The sequence below is a fragment of the Pelodiscus sinensis genome, chromosome 9 (genome assembly GCF_049634645.1).
Source record: "Pelodiscus sinensis isolate JC-2024 chromosome 9, ASM4963464v1, whole genome shotgun sequence".
NCBI lineage: Eukaryota > Metazoa > Chordata > Testudines > Trionychidae > Pelodiscus > Pelodiscus sinensis.
The window spans coordinates 65,774,952-65,792,675 of NC_134719.1; the positions used below are offsets into that span (position 1 = coordinate 65,774,952).

Here is a 17,724-nt window from a genome sequence, read left to right on the forward strand (position 1 = left end):
TCTCCTATTTATTTTGGTCTGCACATCCTAAACTCAAAACTCCACTCATCTGAAGAAGTGGGCTGTGCCCACGAAAGCTCATGATCCCATCTACATGTGTTGTTAGTCTATAAAGTGCTACCAGACCATTGGTTGTTTTTTTCTGTAGCTACAGTTTGGCTAATAGGGGCCAGTAGAACACAAAGAAGCAGGACACAGGTTAGCCCATGCAAACCCTAGTCCTAAAGACATCCAGGCTTATCCTCACCATAGCTAGCTAGAAACCCCATGTCTTACAGCAAGTGTCCTGGATTCCTAAACATTCATCTGACTAAAAAAAGCCACCATTTAGACTGACCACCATCCCAGTGGCCATGGACACTGGCCTGAAACTAGAACCAGATTGTAGTATACGCACCCCATGGCTATGTATAGGGCCGTGGCTGCTGCTTTCACATACTTACAGCAGATTCTTGGGTTTTATTTAAAGGGAAAACAGTGTTCAGCAGAATTTTAACCTGACAGGTGCAAATGTAAAAAGAAAAGGTGATTTGCATGTAACTGATGCAGTAAAGCTACCCTAGTCTGCCAAGAGCCTCTGAGAGGAGTGAGCTGTCCTGCATATGCTCGACATGGGGACACTGCCTGAGTCTGCTGAGAGCCTGAGCCCAGTGGTCTGGGGAGGTGACTGTCCTGAGTCTGTCTGTCAAACAGAGATGCTTCTTGTATCTGCAAAGACTCTGAGCCAATCACTCTGAGGTGAACCATCCCATGTATCTCAGTGAAGTGTTCTCTCCCAGTCTCACCAGGGGCAGATCTTGGGCAGGGCGAGCGGGGCGGCTGCCCGGGGCCCCGCACTTCAAGGAGCCCCGCGCATGCACCATGTCAAAGGGGGGGCCCGTGAAATTGTGCTGCCCTGGACCCTGCAAAATCCTCATCTGCCCCTGAGTCCCACTGCTCCAGGGATCCCATCAGCCCCACTCCAACAACGGACTCTGTGGGGCAGAGCAGAGTGGGCCCAAATCTAATCCCACAGAGATACCCAGTAGCTGGAGTAGGAAGGAGGGAGCCTTCCTTGCACCCAGCTGCTGCCAAGGGTCACACAATCATTCCTGAGGAAATGGGGGAGCCATGCTACAATTTCTACCCACGAGAGGGACGGCAGAGTCTCCCAGTAGGTGTGAGGGCAAACAATGATGAGTACAATTGTCCGGGGAGATTGCTTGTGATGGGAGACACAGAACTCAGCAGGCCTGGAGCTTACTTCTAGGTTATGCCATCTATTCCTAACATTCCTTATGTTGGGGCACTCACCTCACACTAGCCTTGGCAGCATTAAAAGAGGCAAGCAAGGTTACTTAGCCATAGGCTGCTGCTGGAGGGGAGAGAGGCTGCAATGAGCCTTATTTGGGGATGAAATTCACCTGGGCAAAACCAGGCAGGGTTTTGCTAAAGCCGGGGATGGAGGCCTGGAGAAGGGAGTAGAGGTGATAATCACACTTTCTGATTCTGACCAACAACCACAGGACATACCACACTAATACCAACTCTGGTACCTTCCCTTGCAAAACATCCCGTTGCCAGCTTTGTCCACATATTCACTCTGCTGATACCATTATTGGACCCAACCAAGTGAGTTATAAGATCAAGAACACACATTCCTGCTCATCCGGAAATATAATTTATGCTATCATGTGCCGACAGTGTCCGTCTGCTATGTACATTGGACAAACGTCTCAGACACTTCGCCAAAGAATCAATGCCCACAAAACAGATATTAGCCAGGATCACAAAGAAAAAACAGTTTCTTGCCATTTCAACCAGAAAGGGCATTGTCTCAATAACTTGATTACCTGCATCCTGCTTCAAAGACATTTTAACACCAGACATGAGAGAGAATCCTCTGAACTGTCATTCATGCTTAAATTTGACACTTTACGCCGAGGTCTCAACAAAGATGCTAATTATCTTGCCCATTACAAAAATAGCTTCTCCAGTTATCACCTCTAATATCATTAGCTCACAAACATTTATCTCCCCCCCCCCCCCCATCTCCCCTCTGTTCTGAAATTTGATTTGTCCTTTTCATATGTGTTCACTTTTTTTGATTGTATCCCTTTGGTATATATGGTCGTGCCAATTTTCTTCCACAATTTGATCTGAGGAAGTGGGTCTGGCCCATGAAAGCTCATCACCTAATAAACCATCTTGTTAGTCTTTAAAGTGCTACATAGTCCTGTTTTTTGTTTCAGCTAGACTTGACTAACATGGCTACATTTCTATTACTTTTCTGATGCAAAGTGAGGACTAGAAGGAGTCTGTCATAGGAAGCACATCAGGGGAGGAGCAGTGAGGGCTAGGACAGTAAAGCTCTGAACTGTTCAGTTTCAGGTCCCTGGATTGCAACGTGGTGTAGGGGGTAGGCTCAGATTCCCCTACAAGAGTGGCAAGATAGGGCAGCCTCTTTGGGGGCTGCTGGGGAGCCTCTGAAAGGAGACTTTGATAACAGCCCAGAAAGGGGGAACTTCAGCTTGACTTAGCCCTCTGCAGTGCTAAGCCACAAAGAGGAAAGTGCTGCAGCTCTGTGAGTGTAGTCACAGAGTGAATGGGACAACAGGCTCAGTAACTGCAAGAAGGGGTGTCCGATCATGTGGCAAGCTAAAGCCAAGATGGTCCATGAGGAACAGCCAGAGTACTAAGACAGAACTCCCTCTTGCATTCATTCCGTGGAGAGAGAAAACCCGTCTTAACAGCGTCTGTTATTTCGAAATAGCGCTATTTCAAAATAGTGCCATGACGTGAATATGCAAATGAAGTGCGGGATATTTAAATCCCTGCTTCATTTGCAATTTTGAATTTCTTCATTTGCATCCCTCCCTCAAAAGAGGGTGCAAGTATAGACATACGCTATGTGAACAAATAACCTTGTCTTTGATAGCTTTGATTCAAGCTCAGAAGGAAATGTTATCATTTATGAAGGCACTTGATTGAAGAAGTATTACTGTCTATATGTCTCTTTGAAGGTTGTGGAAAACTGTATGTGAACTGTTTAAATTATATATTACGTTGTGCTAACGTTGTCTGGGAGACAGAAGGTAATATCAAAAGCATTGTTCTCTCCCTGGCCAAGGGGCTGCTGCAAAAGTATTAAGTCCCTTTTTGAGTAGTTTTGTCTTGTACCTGCTTGGATGCTCCTGGGGAAAGCTGCAAGACACAAAGGATGAGATCCCAGGTCTCAGATCTGCTTAGGGTTTCATATGGGGGAATCTGAGCCACAAGAACTGAGATCCCAGTCATTGGCTGGAATCACCTAGGATATGGATTCTGGACTATAACTATGGAATAAATTCTAAAGATACTTTTACAAGTACAAGATCATCATTGCTATTATGTACCTCAAGAACTGAACTAATATCTGCACGTATATTGAGCTTTTAACTCATTTTTTTTCTTTTTAAATAAAGTTTAGTTTGGTTAATAGAAATTGGTTGTAAGTGTGGATTGGGATAAGGTCTGAAATATTCATTGACCTAGAACAGTGTTTCTTGAACTGTGTTCCATGGCACACTGGTGTGCCATGAGGCAGTTGGAGGTGTGCTGTGGGGAACAACAGAATTCAGAATGGCTGCCCTTAAAAGGCTACTTCTTTTGTTTTTTTCTTCTCAACAAAAACTCCTTGGTGTTTCCCATAAAAAAAATTGTTTGGTATTCTTCGGTCTTAAAAAGTTTAAGAAACATTGACCTAGAAGGTATTAGTTCAATCCTTTGGGATTGGTAGAACTTTATTTGGCTGGGACTATCCGGATGGTGGCTAACGTGGGGTATTTTAAAGGAACTGCATGGTTTGGACTCTGAGTTTGAGTGTCTGTGCGTGGGCCTATTTGTTCAAGAATGCCTCATAAATGGTAAGAGTTAGGACCACCAAATTTGGTATACAGCTTCCTCTCATCATAACTTAAACCAAGGTAAGGGGTTGGCTGTGCCAAGAAAATGGGATGTGCCCAGAATTGGATTGTGTCTCATAAAACCATGCAGAAAAGAGATAGAATCACCAGGCAGGTGAAAGGAGCTGGCTGGGGACTCCCTTTCCAGGATACCCTGAGCCTCCCATCCTCCATGTGCCTTTTAGGAAGGTTGCGGGGGTTTCAGCTCTGTCCAGTTCATACGGAAAAGAGAGAGAATCACTAGGCAGGTGAATGGAGTGAGCTGGGAGTACACATTTCCCCCCGCCTTTCTCCTCCCCCCTCCATCTGGGACTGCCCCAGTCTTGAGCCTCCTGCTAGGTGCTCTTTAGGGGAAGGGGGGGCTGAAGTTCCTCTCCCCTGATTTGTAAGGGGTATGTTGCTGGCTTTACCCTTCATCAGGGAGCCAGGTGAAAGTACATGGTTTGATGCATTGCTCACTTGAGCTGGGAAATGCAGGGGGTGGATAAACCTGGACCTGCCCCAGCTGAGGGACATGCACCCCCTCCCACGAACAGAAAGACTCTGCAGTCCTCAAAACGGACATACCTAACCTGAGTAAATGTTCAAAGAGGGCTCAGGGTGGGCATGCAGAGCGCCACCGCTGCCCAGCAGCTCTGTGCTGGGTCAGCAGAGGGCTGTGCCTCTCCCCTAGTTGTGGCAGCTCTGTGCTGGAGTTGTGGGACGGGGAGGCTCACCAGCCCCCGGTCATGGCAGTTCCTCTCCACCACCCCCAGCCATGTCTGTTCCATGCTGCGGCCAGGGGAGAGGGTGCCTCCTTCCCACCCATGGCACCAAATTCGAGCTGCCTCAGAACTGCTGCTGCCAGGGCACAGGTGGTCCTTCTCCGACCCCCACCCAGCCTAATCTGTACCTGCCCCAGCTGGGGGACATGCACCCCTCCCCTGGCTGTGCCAACTCAGCTGCAGTGGCCATGGAGAGGCACTTCTCCCCTAGCTCCAGGCTGGTAGGGTTGTCCTCTGTCTCTCTCCCTGGGGCAGCCTGCATACCAAACCCAGCTTCACCACAGAGCAATGATTTAAATGAAGAAAAACAAACATTATTTGAGTTGAGGGTCTGAGCAATACTGGTAAATCTTCTAGAAAGGTAACACAGAAGCTGTTTTGTGCTGGCTTGGTGAATATAACCATCAGCCAGGCCCAGCCTTTGGGCAAGGTGAGCGAGGGGGTTGCTTTGGGCCACACGCTGCCCAGCTTCTGGCCCTGCCCACCCGGCCGCTCACTTGCTTCCCTGACAGTGAGCTGCACGGCTGTGTGGCTCAGCCCACCGCTGCGTGCTGCCTTGGGCCTCGCGAACTCTTTGGCCGGGCCTGCCACCCGCTTTGAGGATTGGCTGTTCCATTTCTTACAGTGCACCCTGAGTCACCTCAGCTGTCTCCCCTGGAGCACGGCTTTAGCAGGAGTCAGGGGGATTTCTTTTCTCCAGGGCATTCTGCCTTTTAAAAATCTCCTCCTTCTGAAACATCAGGGATGGCCATGGCCAGAGACTGGGTGTGGAGAGCCAGGACACTGCTGTGGTGCAGAGCGGTATCTCCCAATTTCATGGCTGGCTGGTTCTTGCTTGCATGCTCAGGGTTTAATTGATTATCGTGGGTGGGGTCAGGAAGGAAGTCCCCAGCATGTGTGGGACGCTTGCCAGGACTATCTGGGTCTTTATCATTTCCCGGCCATGGTGGGGGCCTCAGGCACTGGGGCACGTCAGCCCATCCTATTCTCCGCCTTGGCACGTAATAGTCTAGTTTCCTGTGGGCTGTAAGACTTTGGCTTGATTTGGCTTGTGGAGTTCAGTGTGCAGGTGCTAGGGGTTGCAGTTGGTCTGTGAGGTACAGTGGGTCAGACTAGATGACCGGGTGGTCTTTTCTGTTCTTAAATTCTACGACTATCTGGGCAGGCGCATGAGGGGCCCCAGGTGGAGTCCAGCTGCCTGAATCTTGGTCTCGGTCAGGCTGTACAGCTGAGCAGTACTGGTCACGGGGATGCCTGTGTGTGTGCCTGAGAGAGATGTAGACTTTGCCTTTCTTCTTCCATTAACACTGGCCTGGTCTAGACCTAACACTTAGAATGGTCAATCCCAGAGATGGCCTCTGAAGAGGTGGATTTACTTCAGCAGCAGAAACCCCCTGACATTCAGAGAGAAAGGTCTGCTCACTAGCCCTGTGTAGACCTTAAGGCGTCCAGATGTCCCAATTTTATCAGGACCATCTCAATTATTAGGGGCTTTGTCTTCTATGGAACCCTATTACTATACTCACCCCGTTGTCCCCAAGGATGATGTGTGGGGGCACGAGGGGTAGCATGCCCCCTATATGATGGGCAGGAGGGGCTAGCCAGCAGCTGGTGAGGTGGGGGGGACTAGCAGGAAGGGGAGACTGGGTGCCTCCAGCAGGGCTCCAGCCCCCCTACGCTCACTGGCAGCAGGTGGCACCAGCTCACTTTGCTGCCCCAGTTGTGCTGCTCCAGGGGAGAGGGGGCAAGGACTGGGCCCCGTGGAAAGAGGAGCGATGCAGCTGGGGAAGCAGAGCATTCTGGGGCCACCTTGCTCCACTTCCTCTGCTGCTGCTGGTGAGTGCGGGGAAAGAGGGCAGAACCAGCTCCACTATTTTGCTGGGCCAACTCAGTACGGGGAAGAGGTGGGCTGGGAGCAGAGCAGGGACAGAGAGGAGATGTCCCAATCCACCCCTGGGCTGGGGGAGATGGTCTGGGCCACCCCTCACCAGTCGCCTCTGCTCCCCTGATCCTGATTCTTTTTTCACACTTGCTATCTGGCTGCAGTGCCATAGCTATTGAGTCTGTAGTGGAGACAAACCAACAGAGATATTTGGCTATGCCAGATGCCTTGTCCCTGAGTGACACTACGCTGCCCTTTTGGGAAAAGGAACACTACTGAGCAGAAGCTAACCGTACGCCGCACAACAGTAAAGCATCTGGCACATTGCCATGATAACCCAGCCGTGTCGCTAACCATTCTGTGGCTGGAATTTCAGTATTGATGACATTCTCATGTTAGGGAAAGTTAATATTGCATTGGGACATCTGTTTGAGGGGGAACCTTTTTAATGTCCTCTAAAACTGAATTGCCTAATCTTATTCCTTTTGAAGTTTGGTGTGACTCGAGAGTGTTACTCTGCCAAATTTGGGTTCATTTGAACCAGGAGTTCCAGAGATATAAGCCTCACAAAATAGCAATTTTTTAAAATATATTTTTTTTTAATTTCCCCAGAGCTATCGGTCAAACTATTGATGTGATCTCAGTCAGTATGGTCTCAGTCTGTTGTATTTTACCCAAGATAGTGCATGGTGCCCTGGAAACTTCAGGGGAACTCGATGTGAAAACAGGTGTTAAGGAAAAGGTACATTTTTACACAGTACATGCACCAATATAGGAAAACAGCTAGAGAGTTTCCATTGCCACTATTTTATATGCTTTAAAAATCAACTCTTGTAAGTGATTTAGAATCTGAATGGGTACAGGAAGGGCTCATTGCTTTGACATTCGGTGTGTTTTATTAGGGCACAGAAAAACATTAGAATTCCACAGTTGGGGTAATTTGAGTAAGGGGTCCTGAGTTACAGCTCCCCCTCCCAAATGGTTTCCTTCTGCTGCCTTGACCTATAAACTGAGAGGGGGTGACTGGATGTACCAATATTAGGGGCTTTGCCTGATATATGCAACTATACCCTCCCCCCTTCAAAAAAAAACCCCAGGGTACCAATTTTTCACACATGCAATCTGTTCACTCTGAGAAGTATTAATGACTGAAACCAGGGACAGCTGGTAAGGAAGAACATAGGGGTGTGTGTGGGGGGGGGGAGTGGTACTGGCCATATGACCATCCCCCACACGACTCCTCCCCATGCCCCCCCCAGCACAAGAGAGGGCTGAGACAATGCTCCCTCTGCCATAGGCCTCTTCCTGCCCCCAGCCTCCTGCTGCTCTGCCCCTGCCGCACTCCCACCTCTTGCTCTCCACTGACATGGTCTGGATCAGAGGCGCGCAACCTTTTTTCATTCGTGATCCCCGAATCGCCAGATGGTGTCACCAAAAATACCAGACCCAAAGTTGTTGGGCAAATAAATAAATAAATAAAAAGCTGTGCCGCCGAAATACAGTCGTGGCCCCTTTAATTATCGGGAAAGGCACAAAATACCGGCCGGCTGGATCACAGTGCTGTGACCCCTCGTGAAGATAGCACAGCGCTGGTCCGAATGACTACTGGGAGCCTGGCTCCCGCCAGGTGGAAGCAGACTGAGAAGACCCTAAGTCACTCTGCTCTCCCAGCTCCCATCCACGTCACTCCACTTCCCACCAGTGAGAGCAGGGGCGATTCCACCCCTACCCTAAACAATGCGGCTGGCGCTGGGGGAGTAGAGCAGAGCCACATTGCTCCACTTCCTCCCACCACTGCTGGTGATTGTGGGAAGTCACCAAATGAAATGAATAGGCAGCAGGTTTAAAACAAAGAAAAGGAAGAATTTCTTCACACAGCACAGTCAACCTGTGGAACAGTTTGTCAGAGGGTGTTGTGAAGGCCAGGACTTGAACAGGGTTCAGAAAAGAGCTAGATAAATTAATGGAGGACAGATCCATCAGTGGCTATTAGCCAGGTTGGGCAGGGCGGGTGTTCCTGGCCTGTTTGCCAGAAGCTGGGAATGGGTGACAGGGGAGGGATTTCTTGAAGATTCCTAGTTCTGTTAATTTCCTCTGGAGTACTGGGCACTGGCAGGATGCTCAGCTAGATGGACCTCTAGTGTGGCCCATTATGGCCCTTCTTATGTTCCTATTATCTAGACTTTCCAGACACATTTAAAACAATTGTGTGGATCTCTTTTGGCTTGTGGATTTAATAATGGAACTCGGGGTTAAGGAACATCTGGTGTTACCCTATCGTATCTATCATTCCAACACTTTGTACCACAGACCTTCTGTCCAGTCTTGGGCCAGTCTCTCAAACACAATTACTGCTTCACCGGATTGTGAGGTGCCTTTATATTGCGGTGACGATGGGGAGGGCTTAGACACAGTTCTGCCTGGGCTTTTCTTGCCACATGGGGTTGTGCACACACAAAGAAGAGCAGCAGCCTTATGTGAAGGGCTACAGCACAGCTGTGTTTGGCAAATGATTTTGCTTTCCTACAGTCCTGTGCCTTCTGTTGCCCCATGTGGTAGTCGTAAATCATCAGTGTGATGTCCTGACAGGTGGTCTGCTCCATCAATGATAATAACCATTGTCTGCATGCTTGGTGTCATGCAGACAATGGTTATTATCACTGACGGAGCAGGAGACCTGTCCAAGGTACACTCCGAGAGAGACACCTGTCATGGCTCCTTCCCCACTCTGGCATGATAAATGCAGAAGTGGGGGCCAGCAAGTGTACCCCAAAGCCTTATCTACCAGGCTTTGGTATAAAACTTCCCCCCAAGATCTTAAAAACCTAGATCTTGGGAATAAAACTTCCGCTGCCACCACCCAAATGTTGATAAAGAAATCAGGGGAAAGATCATTTGGGAAATCTTACCCCTAAAATAAAAATCAAGGCACACCATTAACCACTGCCAGGTTAATAAAAGAAAAGAAAGAACTTTTATTATTACAACAATATTCTGGTTGCAAGTATAATAACTAGAGAGGAAGGTAACAAAATATACTCATGGAGAAACTCCATGGGCCTAAAACTTAGTTACAAAGAAAAGCCAAAACATCTTTTAAGCAGTGCCAGATCTCAGATCCCATACCCAATCCATAACACAATAAAACCTAACGAAACTACCTAAACTTTACCCTACTTACAGAAAATGAAGAATGATGTCTTGGAGAGAGAGACATGCTTGTCCCTCTCTGTAGCTGCAGAGAACTCTCAGAGAGACAAAAGGAAGAAAAGAGAGAAAAAACCCAAATTCCTTTGTCCCAGTTTGAAAAGTCCCACCTACATTCTTATTGGTCACTCCACCTGGCTAGGTGTAGTTAACCCCTTAATCCCCAGGCTGCTGGCTAACCCTCATAATCATGACAACACCCCCCTCCAAAGCCACAATATCAGATAAGCATTGAAGATCCCCAGCAAGGTTTATTTTAAACAGAGCACGATCCTAACTTCCACGGATCAGATCTCTATAGTTAGGCTAACACATGAATGCTTGTTACAATGGACTCAACTCCGCCAATGACAGGAACGTGCCACTGCCCCTTAGGCCAGATAGAGACAACTCCTTTAGGGTACAGTTTTATACACAGGTACAAACAAAAGTTGCACATGACTCCTGATGTATCCGGTTTCCACCCTCTGTGTTACCGAGACGCCACCCATTACCTTGTACATGGGGGTTTGATCGCTATCTGTCATGCTGTCAGTTTAGACCCTGTCCTGAACCTGCATCTGTATGTTCCTGTTGTGTGTGTGTGTGTTGGTACATAGATGTTTCTTAATAAGACGTTCTGTTCTGACCACTCTAGAATGCATTTACAGCCTGTGCTTAGTACCTCTTAAATACGAATGTTTCTGTAATATCAGCCCTGTTCATGCCAAGATCTGAGCAGGGCCTGCCTCTTGATCACAGCTTCACTTTGCTTTATATTAGCAAAGTCTTGACCATTGTGCCAAGGCCTCAGGCCTATAATATATGGGCTTATGCGTCATGCCCTCATCTTACTGCACCCCACACAGTGGAGAGCTCAGCTCAGCTCCCCTATGGGAGAGGCAGGTGTGAGGAAGCGCCTTTTTAAACGAGACATGGAGCAGAAAAGCTGGATTCTGCTCCTGAGTTGCTCACATTTGCAGAGGAGGAATGTTCTCAGGTGCAGGGACTACAGTCCTGCCACGGAGAAGTCTGTTCACTTGACCCACAGAGAAGTCACACTGAGGAGAATGCAGTCAGGTCACTGTGGTCTCCCTCAGAGAAGGTCCTCTCTTGGATTGAGAACTGGTTAAAAGACAGGAAACAAAGGGTAGGAAGAAATGGTACATTTTCAGTTTGGAGAGGGGTAACTAGTGGTGTCCCCCAAGGGTCAGTCCTGGGACCAATCCTTTTCAACTTATTCATAAATGATCTGGAGAAAGGGGTAAGCAGTGAGGTGGTAAAGTTTGTGGATGATACCAAACTGTTTAGGATAGTCAAGACAGAAGCAGACTGTGAGGGACTCCAAAAAGATCTCATCAAACTGAGTGATTGGGCAACAAAATGGCAAATGAAATGTAATGTGGATAAGTGTAAAGTAATGCACATCGGGAAAAATAACCCCAACTATACGTACAGTATGATGGGGGCTAATTTGGCTATGACAAATCAGGAAAGATCTTGGAGTTATCGTGGACAGTTCTCTGAAAACTTCCACACAGTGTGCAGCGGCGGTCAAAAAGGCAAATAGGATGCTAGGAATTATTAAGAAAGGGATAGAAAATAAGACACAGAATATCTTACTGCCCCTGTATAAAACTATGGAATGCCCACATCTTGAGTACTGTGTACAGATGTGGTCTCCTCACCTCAAAAAAGATATTTTGGTCTTGGAAAGGGTTCAGAAAAGGTCAACTAAAATGATTAGGGGTTTGGAACGGGTCCCATATGAAGAGAGGTTAAAGTGACTGGGACTTTTCAGTTTAGAAAAGAGGAGACTGAGGAGGGGATATGATAGAGGTCTATAAAATCATGAGTGGTGTGGAGAGGGCAGATAAAGAAAAGTTATTTATTAGTTCCCATAATAGAAGAAGTAGAGGACACCAAATGAAATTAATGGGTAGCAGGTTTAGAACTAATAAAAGAAAGTTCTTCTTCACACAGCGTGTAGTCAACCTGTGGATTTCTTGCCAGAGGAGGCTGTGAAGACTAGGACTATAACAGAGTTTAAAGAGAAGCTAGATAATTTCATGGAGGTAAGGTCCATAAAAGGCTATTAGCCAGGGGATAGAAGTGGTGTCACTGTCCTCTGTTTGTCAGAGGCTGGAGAGGGATGGCAGGAGACAAATCGCTTGATCATTGTCTTCAGTCCACCCTCTCTGGGGCACCTGGTGCTGGCCACTGTTGGCAGACAGGCTACTGGGCTAGATGGACCTTTGGTCTGACCCAGTACGGCCGTTCTTATATTCTTATGTAGGTTCTTTGCTGGACTTTTAACTGATCAGGGCCAATGTGTTAATTATCCCCCTCCTCTTTGCTTTGGAATTTTGGTCTTGAAGTAAGGGATTTTAAAATAGTAGCATTATCTGAGCACTGCCTAGAGCCAGGCCCAGGGACTGAGAATAGACACTGAGCTTTCTCTTTAGCAATCTGACATGGGATAATAGGTGTACCACAGACAGAGCTTGTCTTCTGTATTGGAGTGAGGGCTCCAGGCAGGATAATGGGGAGCACCATTTCAGATTTTTCAAAGAGGGTGTGTGGCAATGTTTACCGTAATTCCAGGGGCTACTTAGGCAACTGAAAACTCTAGGGTTTTTGTTTTGTTTTGCAGGTTATATCTTAGAAATTATTTTAAAGGATCAATGTGTCTGATTCTTATACTAAGAAACAAAATCACATAAATATTAGATGCACTCAGCTCAAACACTAACATGTTCTGACATCTTTTGGGAAGTCACTTAAGGAACCTGGTCAGATTTTTAAATTCTAATGCCTGTTCTTACTCAGATACTCGTAGTAAAATCAGAAGGGGCAATCCAGATCATCTCGTCTGACCTGCACACTGCAGGCCAGAGAACCTCACCCACTCACTCCTGAAAGACAGAAGATAACAGTACCTCTGGTTGAAGCACTGATATCACAGAATCATGGTTTAAAGACTTCAAGGCACAGAGACTTCACCATTTACACTAGTTTAAATCTGCAAGTCACACAGACTCCATACTGCAGCGGAAGGTGAAAACCTCCGAAGGTCTCTGCCAATCTCACCCATGGGAAAATTGACCCCCAATTTCCATAGCAGCTGTGTGGGGAGGGTCAGGAGATGGGCTGAACTTTAGTGCCTTGTGCTCAGTGATGTAGGCCTGCTCTCTGCACATGTACAGGGAATGGAGTCATTTTTTTGTAGCCTTAGCTAGCACAAGTGACTGTCCTCTCTTTCTCCTCCCCAGCAAGGAGGAAGAAGGAAGGGATTGTGATGAAGGCCAAGTCTAGTCTAGGAAATGAGGAGGGTATAACTCCATGGCTCAGGGGTATGAAAATGTATTTCTCTGAGTGATACAGATAGTGCTTTCTGCACCAGGGGCTAGGACAGTTTAAAGAGATGGGAGCAACAGGGCCTGCCAGACCATTAGGCAGGGTGGGGGAGCCTGCTCCATGACCCCAGAATGGATGGGGCCTCATCTGCAAAGGGGCAGGGCTGTGGCTAGGCAGCCCTCGTGCTGCCCAGAGCACGCTGGGCGATGCTCTAGTAGCAATTTAAAGGGCCAGAGGCTTCAGACATCATCCCTGCTGCAATCGAGATAGCTGGGAGCTTTGGGCCCTTTTGTATCACCAGCCCCTGGGGCAACTGCCCATTTGCCCCCTCCAGCCTGCCCCCATTGGTGGGCTTGGATGGGAGAGTTAGCTGCTGCCTCTTGGGGAGGCGGGGCACCTCCACTGATGGGAGAAGCTCTCCTGTTTGTATAAGTAGTGTCTTTGCTGATGTGATACAGCAGCTCATTTTAAGTGAAGACAGCCTCTCAAAAGGCTGTTTCTTGAACCTTCAGGATTTCCTGTGGCTTCTCTCATTGGCACTACCTGTTCATCAGAGTGGTGAGTTATATGGGCCCATAGTATCTAAGCTCCAGGAATATTCCTACTTGGGAGCCTGGCTCCACCAATATTTGGGACTGGGTCTCTCCCTGAGCCTTGCCTGCCACCCTGTTCACCTCCCCCAATTCGCCAAGCAGCTGCCCCCTTCAACTCTACATTGCGTTCTCTCACTGCGGCTGGCTACAGGAGAGTGGTGTTGGGGTCAGGTTGAGGAAGCTACTAAGTTTGCAAGGGAGAAGGGGAGGAGGCATATGGCAGCCCTCCCTTGACTCCAAAGTGGGGGGCTTATTTTGATAAGGAGTGTTACATTTAGATTAATCGGCTAATCGAATAGTCGATGCAAAATGCATTAACTATTTAATTAGCCGATATTTAACATCCTTCATTTCAAAGTGGCAGCACCACATGGAGCTGAGGGTCTGGCCACAGGCTCCCCGTGGTGCTGCCGCTTTGAAGCACCTCCTCTTCTTCCCTCCCCTTGCTGTCTCTTTCTGATAGAGGCAGCAAAGGGTGGAGGAAGCGACCAGTCAACTAGTGTGTCGACTATCCAGTAAGCATTTGCTTATTGGATAGCTGACTAGTTGTTCACATACCTAATCTTGTCTGGACCTCTAGCAGCAGCTGGGGGAGGGCTTGGGTGAGGGATGGGCAGAAGGGGCTCGAGGGAGTGTCATGCAGAGGGGTGTAGGAGGTGGTGAGGAGGGTTTGGAAGAGCATCATGCTGAGTGTGCGAGGGTTGGAACTTATGATGAAACATAAGGGAACTGCCGGAGAAACAGTGATAGGAAAAAAACAACCCTCTTATCAGAGGATCATTTTAATTTGAATGGCCACCTGCTGCTCCTTTTGAAATGTCAAATGCTTAGAAACCTGCAGATCCACAGATATCCACTTGATATCCACATCTAGGGATGTGAATGCAGAAATCTGTCCTACAGTTTTGTGGCTACTGCTGCAAATGTGAATTCAAATTTTGTATCTTGAACTCTGCAAATTTGCAGATATATGCTTTATATCCATGGCTCGTTTTTGTGGATGCAGATGTGCAGGGCTTGCCAAGCAGCGGCAAGCCCTGCCTGCCAGCTGCATGGGTCTGCGCTTTGCACATGCACAGATCGCTCTGCACCGGCTCTTCCGGGTTGTAATCTACTCACCACGGGCGAGTCGATTACATTATTTGTTGAACCCTGAAGATGTGGATATGGATACATATATCGTATCCGTGCAGGACTCTACAAATGTTTTCACTTCTTCTTAGACCAGCTTTCCTGTTATCTTCCCACTGATGCTTTCTTGTCTTTACTCCTACCATTTCTTCTCTGATTTTTCCCTCTCTAAGGTGCTATGCTCAACCCACCTATGGTACTACATATAATAGTGGGCCACATCCTGAAGTTCTTATTCAGGTGATGCCAGATAGGACTTTCACATGAGTGTGAATGAGCAGAAATGGACTCCACACTCAGTTCTACTTCGAGCTACTTATATAAAACCCCTTCTAAAATACACTATTCAACATCTGTGCAGTTTACCCTGTATACTGTAACCACAGTGTGTGTATGGGAAAGGACACTTAAAAATAGCATAAATGCTGAATTGCTGTTGTGGCTAAGGGGACTTGGACACAATTGTGTATATGATGTTGATGTAAAGTATTGATGTGGATGTGTATCTTGCTGATAAGTCAGTTGTGTTATTGATCTCCCTCCGTACCAATCTGCTGAAGATATGAGGTGGTTTGTCTTCCAACTAGGGGGCTGTAACAGAACTTAAGAATGTCCATACTGTGTCAGGCCACTGGGTCACATCCATCTAGCCCAGTGTCCTGTCCACCTAACAGTGGACAATGTTCGGTGCCCCAAAGGGAATAAACATAGCAGGAAATCAGCAAGTGATCCCTCCCTGGTCACCCATTCCCACCTTCTGTCAAACAGAGGCTAAGGACACCATTCTAGCCCATCTTGACTGATAGGACCTATCATTGATCGACCTATCCTCCATCAATTTATCTAGCTCTTTTTTTGAACCCTGTTAAAGTCCTGGTCTTCATAACATCCTTTGGCAAGGAGTTCCACAGATTGACACTGCACTGTGTGAAGAACTACTTCCTTTTGTTTGTTTCAAATTAGCTACCTATTAATTTTATTTGGTGACCCCAAATGATTGACCTGTAGTTCAATCTTTATCAATTTCCGTGTTTAGTTAAGAAATCTCTGAGTTGGCGTGCTCTTTTAGAGGATAGCTGACACAGATGCTGTGCAACATGAAAAAAGGCATAATTTGTGAATATACAGAGGAGGAAGAGGAGGGCTTGGGTAAAGGTCATGAGGGAGGGGAAGAAGAGGCGGGCCCCCTCCCTGGAGCTTGCTGCTGCCTTTAGGGAGAGGGCTGGGAGAGCTTGCCCACTGCAACCCAATCTCATTCCCCTGCCTAGTTCCATACGCCACTCCCCCTCCCACATCCCAACCCTATGCCGCAGCCTAGAACCTGCACCCCAGACCCCTTTCTGTACCCAAACTCCCTCCCAGAGCCATACCCCACAACCTCTCTGTGATGGCACGTTGGGGGTTTCCCGTCTCCTGCACCCCTGTAGTGGCCTGAACAGACTCCACCAGCCAGTAGAATAGAGGAGTTTATTGCTTCTCCAGGATACAGCACAGATGTAATCTGGTTACAGGGCAGGCCTCAGTGCGCCCCCCCCCCCTTGAGATGGGGGGTGGCTGGACCCTACAATCCCAGCCCCCTCCCTAGCTCCTTCTCCCCTGCTTCCCAGACAAACTAAAAACGGTCCCTTCTAGCCCTGCCCCCCAGTCAGGGGCGGCATTCCACCTTCCTTTCTTCCTCTCCCTGGGGTTACCTCCCTGTCCCATCAGCTACTCGGGCAGTGGGAGTCACCCACAGCCCAAGGCTAGCAACCAGAAAGGTACCCACACTACATCACACTCCCCTACACTCCTACCCTGTGCCCCAGCCTAGAGCCTGCACTCTTCCGTCACCCAAACTGCCTGCTCAGAGCTTTACACAGATTGTGGGATATGAAACTTGCAACCATGCTGGGTGCCAGCAAAAATTATGCAAACCTACCTTCCCTGCTCTCCTTCACTCAGTGTGGGTGTCAGCTTTGGACCCAGCCCCATGGCAGTACAGTCCAGATCTAGAGACACATCCCACTGAAGTACTTTCCAAACCAGAGCAAATGAGGCTGGTGCCAAGGGCAGTGGTGTTGGTTCGGTCCAGTCAATAGAAAGACTTTACTACCATGCTTAGACTCTGTCCAATCTTTCTGTCAAACAATGCCTTCTCCTTCTGAGCACTGACATACCTGTCACAACCCCAACACAGCCCGGACTTCAATAAGATTCCACCTAGGTCCTTAGCACAATAATACATCAGCACTCTACATACACGTGCTGCAGGCTAGTACATTACAGTCAGATCAACATACAGTTCAGAAAAAAAACCCTCCAGCTGCTCTGTGGAACAATACTGAAACCTGCTCTCTCATACTTGCTGGAATTGTCCTTTGCCTGGGACAGGGCAGTATTCAGGATTTTGCTTCACACCCTTCCCTCCAGCACAACATCAGGCTAAGCAATTGCATGTGTAAATACCCCATTTCAATCTTGCTCTGAAATCAACAATCATATTGTTCTCTGCACAACCAGCAGTTCTCACCTCTCCAGACATGTGTGTGGCAATGCAGCTAATCCTTTGCACATTTTGTCTAGCAGTTATTTCCTCAGCTTCAAGCAGCTCCTGGCAGAAGGCAGGACAAGACGGCTCCAGCTCTCTTTGTGATGCAGCTTTCCCCTCTCCAGGCATATATAGAGGCTCTTTCTGCCCTGGACCTGCGCCAGACCAATAGCAGTCCCCGCTGCAGAGTAGACAGCACTCCTCAGACCATAGGGAATGAGAAGCCAAAGGGCTTTGGTATTCATTGATGTTCCCCAACCTCAAACCAGTGCATGTGGGCTAGTTTATGTCAGTAGCTTGAGAGCAGGTGACTAGATGTAAAGGCTAGAAATGGTTTGTGTACTCCCAAAGATTTCTCCTT

At 47.9% G+C, this 17,724-nt stretch overlaps 1 protein-coding gene across 1 annotated transcript in view; it reads right to left on the minus strand.

Annotated features, from left to right (window-relative positions):
* RGS5 (regulator of G protein signaling 5) overlaps positions 1-17,500 on the minus strand; it is a 49,938-nt gene extending 32,438 nt beyond the window's left edge. The window contains exon 1 of the mRNA XM_006137206.4: positions 17,346-17,500. Within this exon, the coding sequence (XP_006137268.1) occupies positions 17,346-17,389 (44 nt within the window). The 5' untranslated portion in view covers positions 17,390-17,500. The remainder of the gene's footprint in view (positions 1-17,345) is intronic.
* Positions 17,501-17,724: the final 224 nt, after the last annotated feature.